The sequence below is a fragment of the Mustela nigripes genome, chromosome 12 (assembly GCF_022355385.1).
Source record: "Mustela nigripes isolate SB6536 chromosome 12, MUSNIG.SB6536, whole genome shotgun sequence".
Taxonomy (NCBI): domain Eukaryota; kingdom Metazoa; phylum Chordata; class Mammalia; order Carnivora; family Mustelidae; genus Mustela; species Mustela nigripes.
This window is the reverse complement of record NC_081568.1, coordinates 137,712,885-137,729,316: the sequence shown is the minus strand read 5'-3', so window position 1 is coordinate 137,729,316 and position 16,432 is coordinate 137,712,885. Positions and strand designations below refer to the sequence as shown.

The 16,432-nt window shown below is 43.2% G+C and overlaps 1 protein-coding gene across 1 annotated transcript in view; it reads left to right on the top strand.

The window, feature by feature from the left end:
• LOC132028030 (zinc finger protein 474-like) overlaps positions 1-16,432 on the top strand; it is a 56,342-nt gene that overhangs the window by 23,307 nt on the left and 16,603 nt on the right. The window contains exon 2 of the mRNA XM_059416685.1: positions 2,722-3,968. Within this exon, the coding sequence (XP_059272668.1) occupies positions 2,934-3,968 (1,035 nt within the window). The 5' untranslated portion in view covers positions 2,722-2,933. The remainder of the gene's footprint in view (positions 1-2,721; positions 3,969-16,432) is intronic.

The following is a 16,432-nucleotide window of genomic DNA, read 5'->3' as shown; positions in this document are numbered from 1 at the left end:
AGAAGAAGCTCTGTTGGTAGACTCTAAGGCAGAATGAATCATGGAAAGAGCCGACTACTAGAGCCAAAGAGAGCTGGAAGGGGTTCCCAGTTCTGTCACTTACAGACGGACTGGCGTGGGCCAGTTTCTTGTCTTTTCTGACTCATAGTGTCTTCACTTATAAAACTGAAACAATCATACCTGCCTTCTTTTTGAGAATTAACTGAAACATTGTATATAACAAATTTGTACAATATCTGATGCATAGTTGGTATTCAGTAAATACTTGTCCTCTCACCTGATCCTAAGGGAGACAGGAGTTGCTGGGGTGAGTTATGGGGCCTCCCCAGTATTCTGATCTGCTGGGAGCCGTGTGTGTGTGTTCATTTCTGTGTATGTATATGTGTGTGTGTGTGTGAGAGAGAGAGAAACTGTGAGTAAGTTTAGGGGGAGTAAGGTTATGTAATTGCATTGATGTCTCCTGTCTTCTTAAGTTCTTTTGTTATCTGCAGCGTCCTGGTATGAAGGAAAATGGAAAGGAAACCCAGGATCCTTGATAAACAAGATGTCCGAACAAGGAAGCAGAGTGGTTTGGAGGTTATTACCCCCACATGCTGATCAAAACCTCATGAAATCATCTTCCTAGGTTCCTTCTGTTTTTTAGACCCCCTTTTTCCTTTGGATGGTGCCAGGCAGAGGACCCATTTTGTTTCTGTGAGCTTCATTTTCTGTGCTGGCTACCCTGGGGCCAGCATTCTTTTGTCACATGTGTTAATATCACTGTCTTAGGATCTGTCAAAATGAAGAATCGCTTGCTTTCTGTGCCAGAGCTGATCCGATAGTCTGTCTTATTTGCAAAGATCCAGACCTTCCTCGGCACCAAAATACAGAAACGAGGCATAGGTCTTAAAGCTCTTTTTGTCTTTCATCAAACACAATGCCCAGTGTTGTGATATTACCAGCAGCCTGAACTCAGGGGTCTCCTGTGGTCTGTAGGGTCCAGCCTCAGGTCAGGAGCTGATCCCTTTGTGATGGGGGGGGTCGGTGATACAGAGCCTCTCACCCAGACCCTAATCCCTCTTCAGGAAATGAAGGAGGCCCTAAAACGCCTAATGGTAATCTTTCTTGGACCCTAGAGAATAATATTCACCCTGGGTGAAACTGACTCCTGCCTCTATCCAGGGTAAAAACTCCTAACCCTTCTGCCCATGATGAGATTTTATCATCCTGCCCTTCTGGTTTTTCAGGGAAAATCATGAGCCATATTTTTACAAAAATAATTTTGAAGATAGATAATATCCATCCTAATATCTAGTATGGAATATAATTATGTATGATTAAACATAATATAGTACATTAATGAATTATTATTGATAATTAACATAATTTAAATTTAAAATAATTTAAAATAATAAATAATAAATATAATGGATACTATAACAATATATAATATATAAATATAAAGTATATTTATAGATAATAGATATTATCTACCTTCCATATTATAGTTATTATATATTATATATGATAATATATTCTGTAATACATAACTATAATATAGAAATAGATAATATTTATCCAATTGTATATTATTTGTGTTATCTAATATTAAAATTAGTATCTATATTATCTATCAGTATAGCTCTAGATACAGATAGAGACAGAGATAATACAAGGAGCTAAGTACAATAGTTACATAAAGAACATCAAGCAAAATCTGAGCATCTTCATCCCCAGGAAAATCTATAGATAATTTACCAGGAAAGGTTGTAGGCCAGGGTTGCATTCTTGGTTTGACATCTATGGCCCCAATTTATTCACACTCCATTCCCATCATAAAGAAAAGTGGATACATGTTAGGTTATAAGAAGTTTACCCCCAGGCGCCTGGGTGGCTCAGTGGGTTAAGCCGCTGCCTTTGGCTCAGGTCATGATCTCAGGGTCCTGGGATCGAGTCCCGCATCGGGCTCTCTGCTCAGCAGGGAGCCTGCTTCCCCATCTCTCTCTCTCTCTCTGGCTGCCTCTCTGTCTACTTGTGATTTCTCTCTGTCAAATTAATAAAATCTTTAAAAAAAAAAAAAAGAAGTTTACCCCCTCTGTGGGTTTTCCTGATAACATTCATAATATCCACTATTGAATTCCTTTGGCAGGTGTTCTTAAGCTTAGGCTAATGGGCATTCATTAAGTCGGGCCTGTTACCATATCTTGAATAAAATACATATTATGACCAAAGATATTTGATCAATTATTTCAATAAAATTCGTTTCACTTGAGATAGTAAGATCTTTGCCTTTAATACCACAGGCTTCAGAGAACTGTCAAAAGGACCCATGACACTAAAAAGTTAAGAATGCTGAAGAGAGTAGAAAATGACTTTCTACATTATCAGCAGTTTCATTAACTGAGTTGTCACAGGTCTTAGTTCTGTCTTCTGTGGTCTCACCATCATGCCTCTGTTGGATTGTGCTGTGTGTGATTGTTGGTCTTTGGGCAGAATACTACTTTCAATACAGTAACAGTGAGATTCATAGTGGAAATTTTCTTCAAATTTATTTCAGCATTGACTGAACAGCTCTTAGGTGCTAGTTACTATCTAGCCAAAGAGGACACTAGGTCAAAAACATATATATATTACTGCTCTTTACTGACTTATGATCTAAGGGTATGTGTGCGAGTGTGTGTGTGTGTGTGTGTGTGTGTGTGTGTGTGTGTAATGAATTCTTGATTTATGTTTCCCCCACAGATCTTGGAGGCATCTGAGGTTTAATGAGGACTTTCCAGCATTCCAGACTGCTGCCCTGCAATGAAGCTGTGAGTCAGAGTCTCTGGGTCTAAGAAGTTGGCAACAATGTGGAACCCCAGGACAGCCAACCTGACTAACCTTCAGTCTGAGCAGAATCCCAAAATGAGTCTGGCCTGAAATCAGAGCAAGCCTAGAGAAAGACTTGCTTGTTGATGGAAACAGGAAAGGAGAAAAGGGTCTGCAACAAATTGCAGCAGGCTTTCCACCATTCTAAAGAGCCCACCTTCCTTCTCAGCCAGGCCCTTCTCTGTGGGGACTCCCATTCCAGCCTTTTGCCAGACACAGAGAATGTCAGTCATGCAGGAAAAATAAAGACAGGACCTCAGAAAACGAGACCTGGAACGGTAATACTCTCACAACAGTCCAGTAGGAGAATTATGTCGGAAGGTCAGCCCAGCCCCCCGGTGATCCCACCCCGCAGGCCTGGGTTCCGGGTGTGCTATAACTGTGGCCGAGAATTTGGGTCCCAGTCAATTGCCATTCATGAACCCCAGTGCTTGGAGAAGTGGCGGATTGAAAACAGCAAGTTGCCCAAGAACCTGAGGAGGCCAGAGCCCTCTAAACCTCAGCCTCTCGGGGGCAGCGGGTCCTACGATCTTCAGGCAGTGAACGAGGCAGCGTTCCAAAGTTCCCAGGCTCAGCTGCTGCCCTGCGAATACTGCGGCCGCACGTTCTTGCCAGATCGGCTTCCTGTTCACCAGAGAAGCTGCAAGCCCAAGGATGATGGGACCAGAGCACCAACCCTCAGCAGTTCTGATGATGGTGCTGGTCCCAGGAAGGCTGCTGGTAGCATCCCCGTCCGACCACAGACTCTCACCTGCTATATTTGTGGTAGGGAGTTTGGCACTCTGTCCCTTCCCATTCACGAGCCCAAATGCCTGGAAAAGTGGAAAATAGAAAATGACCGGCTCCCCAGGGAGCTCCGCCGACCACTCCCACAGAAGCTTCAGCCACTTCCCACCGGACAGTCCAACCAAGAGGGGCCAAGTCAAACCCAGCTGGTGCCCTGTCCAAACTGTGGCCGGACCTTTGCCCCAGACCGCCTTCTGGTACACCAGAGGAGCTGTAAAGTTCAACCTAGTGGGCCAAAGATTCAGGATTTAACCTTAGGGAGTAAAGATGCCCTAAAAGAGTCCGCTAAGTCCAAACAGCAAAGGAACATGGCGGCACCCACGGTGACTGATAAGGTAATTCATGCCTCATGAGATGCATTGGGTGGACCCATGGGTACATTGAGAGAAAACTATCCTCAGGGGATATGAAAGAAATGAGAGAATCAGAGAAAACTATCCCCAGCATCAGCTGCCTCAGCCCCTAGGATAGTTTCTTTCAATGTCTTGCCTCTGCCTCAGTGCAGCCTGTCCTGGTTGACCAGTGTCGGACCCTCTATCTTGGTTGGCAAAGTCGATCTAAGAACATCCCTGCCCAGTGGGTTTGTAGTCCTCTTCCACTCTGCCTCCTCAAAGAAAGAGAGATGGACGTCCTTCTTCCCTGATTCCTCATACCAATAATCCTTGGGAGAGACTGTTATTTGAAAATGAGTCATTAATGCTGTGTCTACATTGCAGAGATATAATTCCCATTCCAACAGCCAATATTTATTACCGGTTTATTTTAGTCATCTACCTTAGGAATTCGTTCTTGGCAACGCCGGGTTATGCTGAGTTTATCTTACTAAAATAGAATCTGTGTCAAAAACCCCAAATGACTTTAGCAACAATTAGGCACTGGAGCCCTCACAGAAAGAGACGTGTTCCTCCAATAGCATGTTTTCTTTTAACGTGATTATGATATGCGGGACGTAAGCCCCAGGGCACACCCTGAACTGATGAGGTGTGGGTTCATGGTTCTGGGAAGGGCTCAGTTCCCCCTGCTGCTCTGTGTCCTGTGTTTGGGCTGGCCAGCAGGCACTGCTCCCCACTTGGGGACTTGGGAATAAGCATGATGCCGTGGGTCCCTAACCCGTACGGTGAAGTATTGTTTACCGGAAGGTTCCCCATCAACCATAACTGGGCAAGAATGCTTATGAGGTTGACTCCCCATAAGCCATGGTCCTTGTGCTTTGTCCTGCCATTAAGCCTGGGTGGATGTGACTACACCGTTCTGTGTCATACCTTACAGGATGTCAAATCATGAGAAATAGGTAAAAATCTTTTCTCTATGGTTTGCTACCTAGAACACCTCACCTGTAGGGATGCTCTCTTTTTTTTTTTTTTTTTTTTTTTTAATGTAGGCTCCACCCCCAGTGTGGGGTCAAACTCATGAGCCCGATATCAAGAGTTACATTCTTTACTGACTGATCCAGCTAGGCACCTCTCTCTTTCTTTCTTTCTTTCTTTCTTTCTTTCTTTCTTTCTTTTTTTTTTTTTTAAGATTTTATTTATTTATTTGACAGAGAGAGATCACAAGTAGACAGAGAGGCAGGCAAAGGTGGCAGTGGCGGGGGGATGCAGGCTCCCTGCTGAGCAGAGAGCCCAATGCAGGACTCGATCCCAGGACCCTGAGATCATGACCTGAGCCGAAGGCAGCGGCTTAACCCACTGAGTCACCCAGGTGCCCAGGCACCCCTTTTAATGGATGGTTTGGGGGAAACAGGTTACCCAAGCTCTTCTAAAAAGATTAAACCAGAAGGACTGGGGGTTGGAGGACAGGAAGCAGCCTTTTGTTTTTTTACTTTTTACTGCAACTTTTCTTCCTTACTTTTGTATTGCATTACATTGGCAGTCTTCTAGTACTTTTCTCTCACTTTCGTGTTTAAAATGAAGTGATTAGAAACTTACTGGTTTAAAAGATTCCAAGACTATGACCATAAAGCCCAAGAGTCAGACTAAGAGAGGCTGGGCGAGTTTTCCGATGAACACTGAAGAAAGAATCGTTAGTTTCTGTACCGAAATCAAAACCCACACTCTTATGTGTGGCATGAGCTGCAGGCTGGTCTCATAAACATGATCTGCTTTTCCCATCTCCTGGCTATTGCTTTTCTTCCAAAATGTGTGGGGTCTGGATTCAGAGAACACAAGAATCCGTGTCTCAGGGCCACGAGTCGGCAAGTCCATTAGCTCTCTGACTCGCAGCCCTGTTTCCTGAGTGCATGCATTTGCTTCACATGTTCTCAGTACAGATCTCGAGATAGGGAAGAGCGTGGTCAGGATTCCTGTGCTCCTTGTTGTAACACATACTTCGTGCCAAGAGGCTGAGCACAGCGTGTTCTCACTCAGTCGAGACTGCTGAAAGAGGCTGGCCCGGGCTCACGGCTTCCCAGGAAGACCCCTCCTGCCTCAGCCAGGCATCTGGGGGGGAGATGTCAGAAGAAGAGGCCACAGCGGTGGCCCTTGGTGACTCAGGCGTTTAGATCAAAGCAGGGGCTGTCCATCAGAACAAAGGCATCTGGAGGACATGGCTGTATCACAGCACCACCAACCCTGCCCCTGGACCTGAGGAGCTGCAGGGCAGCGGGAAGTTGGCGCTCATGGCTGTGAGACGTGTGCTGGCCCGTTTGGGGACCACACAGGCTTTCGTGAAGGGCATAGGAAGGTCATCCAACATAGGGTCCTTTTCGTTGCCAGACTTAAAGCAATCTTGCATGAATTAAAATGGAGAAAACTGGTAGGCTTCAGAGAGGCATAAGATCTCTTGAAGCAACGGACTTGATTTCTTCCCTAGAAGAGGTATTTGCCATTCCACAGTGCTTTTCACCAGGAAACCTCTCCCAGGCAGTGTGGTTTTCTCTTTCAGTTATGATTTGATCTATTGCTGTTTTTCTTCCTTTGTGTCATTGAAAATTTAGAAGTACAATTTCTTTGTATCATTCAAAATTGAAATATGATGGAAAATCATCCATTTCCCCTGAAGATCACTGCCTTGTGCACGATTAGATCTCCATATTTCATCTGCCGGTGACAGCCGACTTTTGGCTTTGGCACAGGCCCTTTCTTGTCACGCTTCCGATGTGCGCTGCTTCTCTTGTCAATCAGATTCTAGAATCCTTGATCTGATGGCGGATCAGCATCAGAGCTTGCCTGGTGCTCCTAGAGGGCTCAGTCTCCTAGAGAATTCCGGTGAGGGAGAATATTTTCAGCACCGTGATAGCGGGGCTTGGAAAACAATTCACTCCAGTCGGGCAACAATACCGTTCCGCTGGCAGAGTGAATTACGTGTCTGCTCAGAGTGTTCCTCCAACATAGACTGGCTCAGTTCTTTTATGACACAGGCGCTGCTGTTACCCTTCAATCAAACCCAAACGCAAATAAATACCGCCTGAGACGAGTTCTTCTCCGAGACTTCCGCGGGCATTTTGCTCTAGCTCTGCTTTGCCCGCTAACCACCTCATGAGCTTGAGTTAACCTGTTGTGTCTCCTCCAGAGCACAAGGCTGCATTTACCCTTTCTGATCTCACAGGCGAGCTCTGAAGGACGCTAAGCAGTATGTAAGCGGGATAAAACTCTGAGTGAAGATCTTTATTTCAAAGGTGTGACGGCTCTGGGGTCGCTGCACCTGCATTATTATATGGTTTCATGAGCTGAATCACCCTTTCTTTCTTTCCTCCAAAAACAAATGGAAAGGCTGCATAAGCGATCTCCACCTTAGCAAGATTTTAAAAGTGATGGTACATCCAGATGAAGTTTCGATGCCTAATATGGAAACCGATAGATTATCCTTTTAAATGTTAATATTGCATTTAGTTTGTCTATTAAATTTTGTCTCTTTAGTAAGCCTACTGTCTATTTTAGTAAGCAATTTCCTAAGTGAAGCTGACGGGTACAGTAATAGAGGTCATTACTGCTCTTGATTTTAATATGAATGAATAAATTTTAGTGCTAACATTTTAATATTTGGGGGAAAATGTTGCCCTTTTCTAAAATCCGATCATCTTTCACTCTTTGATTTCAGGCCCTTTCTGGCTAATTGGAACACAGATCAGTAGTTAACTAAATATCACTACAAACCAAAATGAGGCCTTAGTCTCATTATCTTTTATTGGTTAGATAATGCTTGGGGTTATTTTCTTAGAATTCTGCTTGTGACCTGTGAAACATTATTCCTAAAAATCCCATACTATATTATGAAATAAGCGCTCTTTAGGGAAATCATCTCTTTCCGTAAATGATTCTCTCTGAATCTAGTTTTAAGCTACCTTTGTCATCCTAGATGTTTAGGTTTGAACTAAGAGCCCATCAGACACATCTCTAGCATCTGGTGCTGCCATCTGGTGTTTTAAAGTAAGGTGTCTGTGCTGTCAAAAATACTATTGTTCTCCTGTTACCTCCAAATATATTAGAGAAGGTGTCCTTATTATAGATGCACATTTGCATCTACTGGGTTAGAAATATTTGGAGTTTAGGTAAAATCACAGAAGAAAGGAAACTGACTTTTTATTGAGTACCTTTATGATCAGCCCTATGTATGCATGGTTTCCTTTGAATTTTACCATAACACAGCTACAGTTTTCCCACTTTCCATCTGGGGAGACGGAGGTGAAACAACCTGTCCAGAGTCACCCAGTGGGTTTGCTAGTGGGTGTCAGAACCAGATCTGATTCCAAAGACCCTATCTTTTCAAGTCTAAGAGACACAGTATGTGTGAGATACAAAAAGGGTATAAGTGTTAAGTCCAACAGAGGATAGAAGTGTGTTTATTCAGCAAATATTTGTTGTTAGGCATTGGGCTGAGTCCTCAACAGAGAGTCCTAAAAAAGACACAGTTGTTGATCTCATGGAATTTTTATTCTTACGGAGGAAATAATAGGAACTAAATATAGAATTCCAAATTGTGATATGACAGTGTCTAATGGTGGGAGGTTGACATACAGAATCTTGGTTAGAGAAATCCTCTGGGAGGAAGTGATACGTCAGCTGCACCATGACAGGTAAGAAAGAAGTAGCCAGAAGTAAAGATGTGGGGAGAAGGGAATAGGGAGAGGAAGAGACATTTTGGCCGAAGCTCATGTGGGCAGAGCTTGATGAGGCATACAAGACGAGGCTATAGAAGCAGTAAGTCCCTGAAGCTGCCCAGCGAACAGAGGTCATCCGTTGTGTGGCTCTTGAGGGGGTCCAGCTGAGAGAAGATGAAAGCTTGGCCAAGCGCGTTGATAGCCAAGATGGAGATAAGGTATAATAGACATAATTTGATGGCAGTTGGGATGTTGGAAGTGTTGAGGAAGGGTCAAATGTGGCTCCCAGACTTCTGGTTTGAGTAAATGCTCTGGTGCCATTTTCTAAGATAAGTCTGGAGTCAGGGGAGGATCTTGAAGGTTAAGACCAATAGCTCCTTTCTGGATGCAGCAAACTCAAAGTCCTTGTGAGAAATCTAAGTGGGTAAGTCAGGCTGAATATAGAAGTCTGGACCTCAAAAAAAAAATTGGACTGGGGTATATATTTGTGCATTATTAATATATATTGAAAGTCATCAGAAGGAGTTGTGGTTTGGAAAAGGGAGACGCCGGGCTGAGCCCTGAGGCATTAAATGATGTAGTGGTTAGAGGAGAAGGAGCTGGAGAGTGAGAGCCTGGAGACACTGCAGAAAATGTCACAAACAAGGGTGTGGAAAGCAGTGTGGGATGGTGGCGTAGGATGAGGGCCAAAAAAATACCTGTTCAACTTGGCAATGTGGATTGAGTCTCATAACCTTGGAAAGGACACATTCCGTGTAGTGCTGGGGGTTCCAGAGTGTGTGAATGATAAAGATCATGTCCTTGGGGTATTGTTGCTGTGAGCACCTTTGCCACAGACATCTTTGTCCCAAGTACTATGCTGCGGATATTTTCACCATGTAACGCATGGGCTAAACAGCAATTTGGCCATAAAAGACGAAATAAGTGGTTGACAGTTTGGTTTCATTTCTTCACTGACAAAGTTTCAGTTTTTACATTATATAAATCTTACCTAGCCCTCATAAAGCTCCATCCAGGGACAAACAGACGTCGTGATCTTAAAATAGTGAATAACACCACCATATGCAGACTTGATAGAAAATAGAGTGATAAAACTTACTTGAAGTGTGAACAAAGAGAGTGGGAAGCCAGATTATATACTGTACTCAACCATACAAGAAAATGATAATATGTCAGTGACAATGAAAACCAAGCCCAGCAACACATGCGTTACAGCATGAGCATTTCTTTCACATTTCCCATAGAACTTTGGAACATCTATCGACAGACATGTGACAATATGCCAAGAATGAACAGTGTAGAAGGCTTTCACGATGCAACTCAAAGCTCAGTTTCAAATATGCATCCTTGTATTAGGAAAACTAATACCTCTCTGAAGGAAGAAATGAATACTTTTATTTCTTTTTATGTTTCATTATGTCCTTTTTACTGTCCCTCTTTTATTTTTCATTATTTTATCCTTCATGTCAAAATTGCCTTACCGCCCATTAGGTATGCAGCAAAAATGCTTGCGAAAGATGCTTACATTGAAACTACCTTGAGCCAGTAACAGGAGGGTGCGTTTTGAAACGTTGGCCTTGGAAGACCAATGGGTGGGCTAGAAATAGAGATGGCACATGAAGAGAGGTTTCTATAGGAGATGGGAAACTCTAGAACATATATGAATGTTTAGGATCCTGATTCAGTGGAGAGAGGGGGTTGAAGACGCAGGAGAGGTCATAGGGGCAAGTGTGAACCCTGGGGAAGAAACACGCAGTAGCAGGTGAGATCCTAGCACACCGGGAAGGTAGGGTTTGACAGGAGACAACACTTACTCATGTCCGGAGGAGGTTGGAATGCAGATAAGGCAAGTTTGTAGGCTGCTGGTGGGAAGATGAGGTAACTTGGATCTGTTCACTTCTATCTCATGTTTTCTCAATGAAATACCAGTCAAGCCTATTAAGCCCATCAGATGAGAAAAAGAGGCAGAGGGAGAAAAAGTTTGATTTTAAGAGTCTGCTTAGTCATTTGTCTCTTCATGCCTTCAGTTAGACTGAGTTCCTGAAACCAAGACTAAGGCTATGATTCCCAAACACAAGAATGTCTTGGAAGTCTTCGGAGATGGTAGATGAAACATTCAGCGGGATCCTTCAGGGGATTCTTAGCCTTATAATCCTCTTAAGCGGCCTTAATTCACCACCTCAGCTGTGTTGATGTCATGAAGACCAGCATCGACCTCACAAACTGCCCCTGATGATGCTGAGAGCTGGACCACTAATGTCCAACTCCATGTGCCATTTCTTCATCTTTCCTTGGTGCCAACCATGCCCGCATACCAGGGAAGCCATTCTTGGATCCCATGACTCTCAGGTGTACCAAGCACAACTGTAAGGTAACCAGACCAGTTCTCTTCTGCATTCTTGATTCTAGAAGCCAGCCCAAAGGAATCTGTGCTTGTATATCATGTGTGGACTCTGTGTGTACAGAGGGTGGGGGAGTTACAAATTTCAGAGTAACAGCATCATCCGTGAGATTGAGGTATCACTTCCTAATATGAAAATATGAAGAATAATGCTCGTCTGTACCAATGACAGTGTAACATAATTATTTTTTAAAATCAGCTTCAAATTATAATTGTACATATGGTAGCAGAGACCCTAACAGGGTTACCTCATCCAGAGCCCAAAGACAAGAAATATTAGGTAGTTATTGCACTGGTATTCCAATATGTGGCTTTCTGCTCCTATATTTGTATAACAAATATACTGACTGTCACCTCTGTGAGAAGAGGGTATCATATAGAATAAATTCTAATATTAGTCAGTCCTAAAATGGACAAATCTACAACACGCTCCAGTCTCAAAACAATTAATCCAGCTTAAATAATTTCATACGTCTTTATGTGCTTGCTTTTCCCAGTCATTTCCGTCTCCCTACTTCCAGCCCCAAGCAGACATCCGTATTTTCTGATTGTCGATACTTAGTAAATTGTTGTGTAATGACTGAATAGTTCTTAGAAATCCAAATTCCAGGATCAACAACCAACATCTCTCCCAAGATTCTTAGAACTTCACCAAAGGCAATACAACCTTGAAAAAGTTCTTCCTGAAACAGAGGTGATTCTCCTATGAGCAGAATCTCACTGCTAAATCATTAGACAAAAGTTCAGCCTCTGACTTGGGACTCTGTCTCTTGCTTTCTCTTTATATGGTATAATTCACCTCCTTCTTACATCTACTTCCCTTTCAAATATTTACCGCGATGAGGTTGAGTTACTTACTAAGAGATGTCCTAGAAATTGAAGGAGGGCCTAATATTCCCAGGAACTCAAGAAGTTTCCAGTATTTCAATATATCAATATTCTAATATTCCTCTTTGGCCTCTCTCTGAGCTGCAGAGCCTGTTATTATATAAGATGGAGACAAATCAAGCATTGGAAATAACCCAGCTTCCAAGTTCCAGGTCGGATAGTATCTATGATTTGCTTTTTTTCTCTCTAACTGTAAAACCTGGGAAAAACTGAATGGCTTTCTCTGTTTGTGAGTTTTTCCTCCCTTACTCCTGTTGCTCCCTTGATGGTTCATTTTACCTGTGACCTGAAAGTCTTTGAGGGCCACAGGTCAGGTCTTTTGCAAAACAGAGAAGCACCAGAACCAAACACCAGGGACATCTTCCAGCCGTTTACTTCAAGGAAAGTCAGTCTTGATAATAATTTGGCAAGAGACTTACTTGATCATACACCTCACCTTCTAACCAACATCCTTCTAAAACATCAGGAGCAAAAACAGTTTTATCTCAAATGTGAGAAGAAAAAGAAAGAGGAAGAGGAGGAGGAGAAGAAATAACTTCAGCCAAGAATCTGTATTCCTTTTAGAAGCAGAGACCAATTTGGAATTTGTTCTTTGACTTACATTTTTCAGCCTTGTATCTCAGGATGAGCACTTAAATAACTAAAATGCTAAGCCTATATTCCAAATACTAGTAGCTTGTTTTTTAAAAAAATCAGTACATGCAGATACTTGAATATTAGCAGCCCTTCCAAATGATTGGTGAAGTCTTTCTTATCATTCAAAGGAGCAAAACAAAACTCCAGATCATAAGTAACAGACTCTAATAGTGGGCCAATACACAGGCTGGGTCGGAAAATTCCTTAACGTGGCATCCAGTGATTTCCAAAAACAATTCTGTTTCAAACAACGATCCTTCCAGATGTGACATTTGGGTAGAATTGTTTGAAAACACCAGAAGGAAATGTGAAATACCAGTGGTTTCTAGACAATCAAATTGCAATTGTTGTGGTTTCAGACGGAGCTATACTGTTTCTCCTATACATTAAAATGCTATTTATACTTTGCATGTGTATGGAGTGCCCGAGGGAACGGAAACTTAATTATACACATTCAGTCTCCATCAGGTTTGTTGGAATTATGCTTTAAATGGCCGCAGGCAAAATTCTGACTTTGGGAATGGAGTCTCTGATGAGCCGGTCTCATATTCTGATCTCATTCTACTTGTTAGCGCCTTGTGTACACTCCCTGTCTCTACCAACCCTCACCTCTAGATATCGTTGGAAGGAGCTTGGGAGAATCCGAGAAAATCCTTCACAGGAAAATCTTTCATAGGATTATCCGCATTTTTGAAAGAGGATCTGGAAGGAGGGCGGTGTTCAACCCAAAGGAAAGAACATTCAAGGTAGTCCAGAGAACAGATGGGGGAATTGTGCTGGTTTCTGTCAAATCCTACCCAGTGGCTGATTCTGCAGACAAATAAGACTGAGCATGATGCTCTGCTAACCTTTGATGACCTTACCTCTACCATGTTTCTAGAAGCAGCTGGAATCAGACAGACCTGGAATCTGCTAATAGATGAACAATGAACTCACAGAACTTTGAACCAATTAATTTCTCCAGCTTCTATTCCCCCACTGTGAGAGGCTGAAATGAAAGCTCTCCCACACAGATTGGCGTCTGACAGGATGGTGTCTGACAGGATGGTGTCTGACAAATCGTCCCTTGTCATCTCCTTCCTGCCCCTTCGCAGTGGCAGGGGCAGAAGAGCTACTCTCTGAGGGAAAACAAACTTCACTACTTATTAACTACTCTGTGCCTCAGTTTCCTGATCTGTAAAACAGGGCTCTGAGTCCTGCCCAGGGGATTAGAATGAGAACTATTAGAATTAAAGCATGTTAAGTGCTTAGTACAAGTCCTGGAACTGAGAAAGTGTTGGAGCATGATTAGCAGCTACTTGGTCAGATATTCTCAATATTGTAATGTTCCTAAGGATTTCTACAAGAGCTTTTGTCCTTTTCTCCACACAGATGGAGGAGAAAAACTTGCCCTCTTATTTCTCTATCCGAACTTTCTGCCTTTTCTGATACGCTTTGTGCACTTAACCACAGACATTTCAATTATTTGGCCCTGGTGGAAGGAATCAGGAGTGTGGAAAATCTAAAACATCCATGAAGACCCAACTCCTCTATGTTTAATTTTGTTGTGAAGAAAGAGGAACACGGTCAATGGCATGACACCCATCCAGAGAGCCTCAGAGTCCCTCAGCCTCGGGCAGGACGTGCCCTGCTTTTGACAGCCAGTGATCAGGAGTGGGGAAGCAAAACATCCTCCGGCAAGCAGACAACTTGTGGGTCATGCCCAGTTCCCGGGCACATGGTTACTATGTGGTCTTGGAAACCATCCTCAGCCTTTAAAGTTAAAACTTCTTCAGACCTCGGGATGGGTGTCAAGACTCCAGTTGAGTTCTGTTGGAATTGCCTCAGGGCTAAATTCAAAGAAAACAGGGAATTCTTGTTGTGACCATCTGTTAATTTTCACTGCACATGCTTTAAAAACAAATAAACAAAAACAAAAACAAAAACACCTCCTCTGTGACCTGGAGGGTTTTGAATTCCACAGCCTGAGATTCAGTCCTTTGATTCCCAGCTAAAACGCAAAGATTTTATAGATGAATAACAAACCCTCTTTAGCTATTGGCACATGAATGCCCATTAACCACAAGTTCAGGTCATCTCTTAGAAATGAGATAGAAGCCAAATACCTTTGATTGGAGAGAGGTATAGGGAGATAGCTACTCAGGGCCTTCCCCTCCTCAAGTGCTTTCAGGATTTGGGTAGGCTGCCTGGAAGGCAATAGGGAGTGGAGGAGCCTGTGGTATTTTGGAGAGTAAGTCCTCCTCAAAGATATCATATTTAACACTTTTAAGAACCTCATGCTGGTCAAGTACAACAAGACTGTCTGTTGACTGAGATGGTCATTGGTCCATTGGGTTACAGTCAGAGATCCAGAGTATGAAGCAGAGGGAAGGGAGTTCTGGGGGGTAGCCTGGCTAAGATGCTGCGAAAGGGACAGCCTGAGTCATGAAGGACCCATGAAGGGATGCACGTAGTTGCATGACAGTTGAGAGCAGCTGGCATTCCATGCCTGAACACAGGGTAACTTACCACAGCAACCAGCTGTCATTTGGATCACCTGTGGGAGTCCCCAAAACAAGGAGGCTGTTCTTGTGAGTCAAACATCCAGGAGCCAAACCTAAGAATTTTACAGGGCTACAGAAAGTACAGGACCCTAGAGAGATTCCACAATCTGGAGAGTAGTTTTTAGAACTTAGAGTCTGAGTTTAAACATATTAGTGGGTGAAAAGGTTAAAAAATGCTTCCTCCACTCAGTGGGCTCCTTTGTCACCCAGACTCTGCTTTTGACTAACTTCACACGGAGTGGGTCTCGGGCATGCCACAGAGGGACCTGTCCACCTGACCTACTGTCCCGGAGAAAGAGCTCAGAAGAAAGTGAAAATATATTTCCCAAGAAAAGGTAGGGAATGAAGTATGGTTATCCCAACTATTGGGACCAGCATGGTGTCTGGCACCTGGCCTGTAACCAGAAGATTCTTCCTGAGCAACAGTATCTGGGCTACCTCGAATCACCTCCAGACAGACAGCCCATTCCTCCAGATGCATTTCCACATAGGGTAGGTCTCAATCTTCCAAAAGCCTGTGCTTTTAGGAGGTGTCTCTGGGTGCTTTCTGTTCACAGTGCGACTTCGGTATCAATATTTAGAACCTCAATGCTCTCCTGGCTTTTGTAAAGTTGAAAAAAAGCTGATGAAACCCAGATATTGACAGACTAGCCATACTGTGCTCATTTCCAGTCCCACTCCCAGAAACAAAGTACACGTCAACATATAGACTAATGGTCTATGGCCAAGTCTTGAGACAGGCAAGATTGCCATGCTTATCCCTCCCATGGTCAGTACTTTTTAATTTTGCATCTTGTTATTTCTACCATTACAGATTAATGATCACAACCAGATGGTTTGAAAACATGTTAAGGTGGGGCACCTTTCTCTAATGTACTTATCAAAGTCCTGGTTTAGACCGATGGAGATTGTTTCTTTTTTCAGGATGTTCTCACCTCTGGGTTCCTTGATTCCTCTTTGACTCTCAGGTTAATGAACGTCCCCAAATGGACACAGGACATATGGCTGTTTTGATGCAGGGATGTTATGATGTAACCTTAAAAAAAGGACAATAGGGACACCCAGGGCACTCTTAACCTTGGTTAAGAGTCTGCCTTCAGCTCAGGTCATGATCCTCAGGGTCCTGGGATCAAGCCCCACGTTGGGCTCTCTGCTCAATGGGGAGTCTGCCTCTCACTCTTACTCTTCTTTTGTACTCTCCCTCTGTCTCTTCCTTTCTCAAGTAAATAAGAAAATCTTTAAAAAATAAAAATAAAAAAGGGCAATTAAACTTACTGCATTTTTAGTTTCATT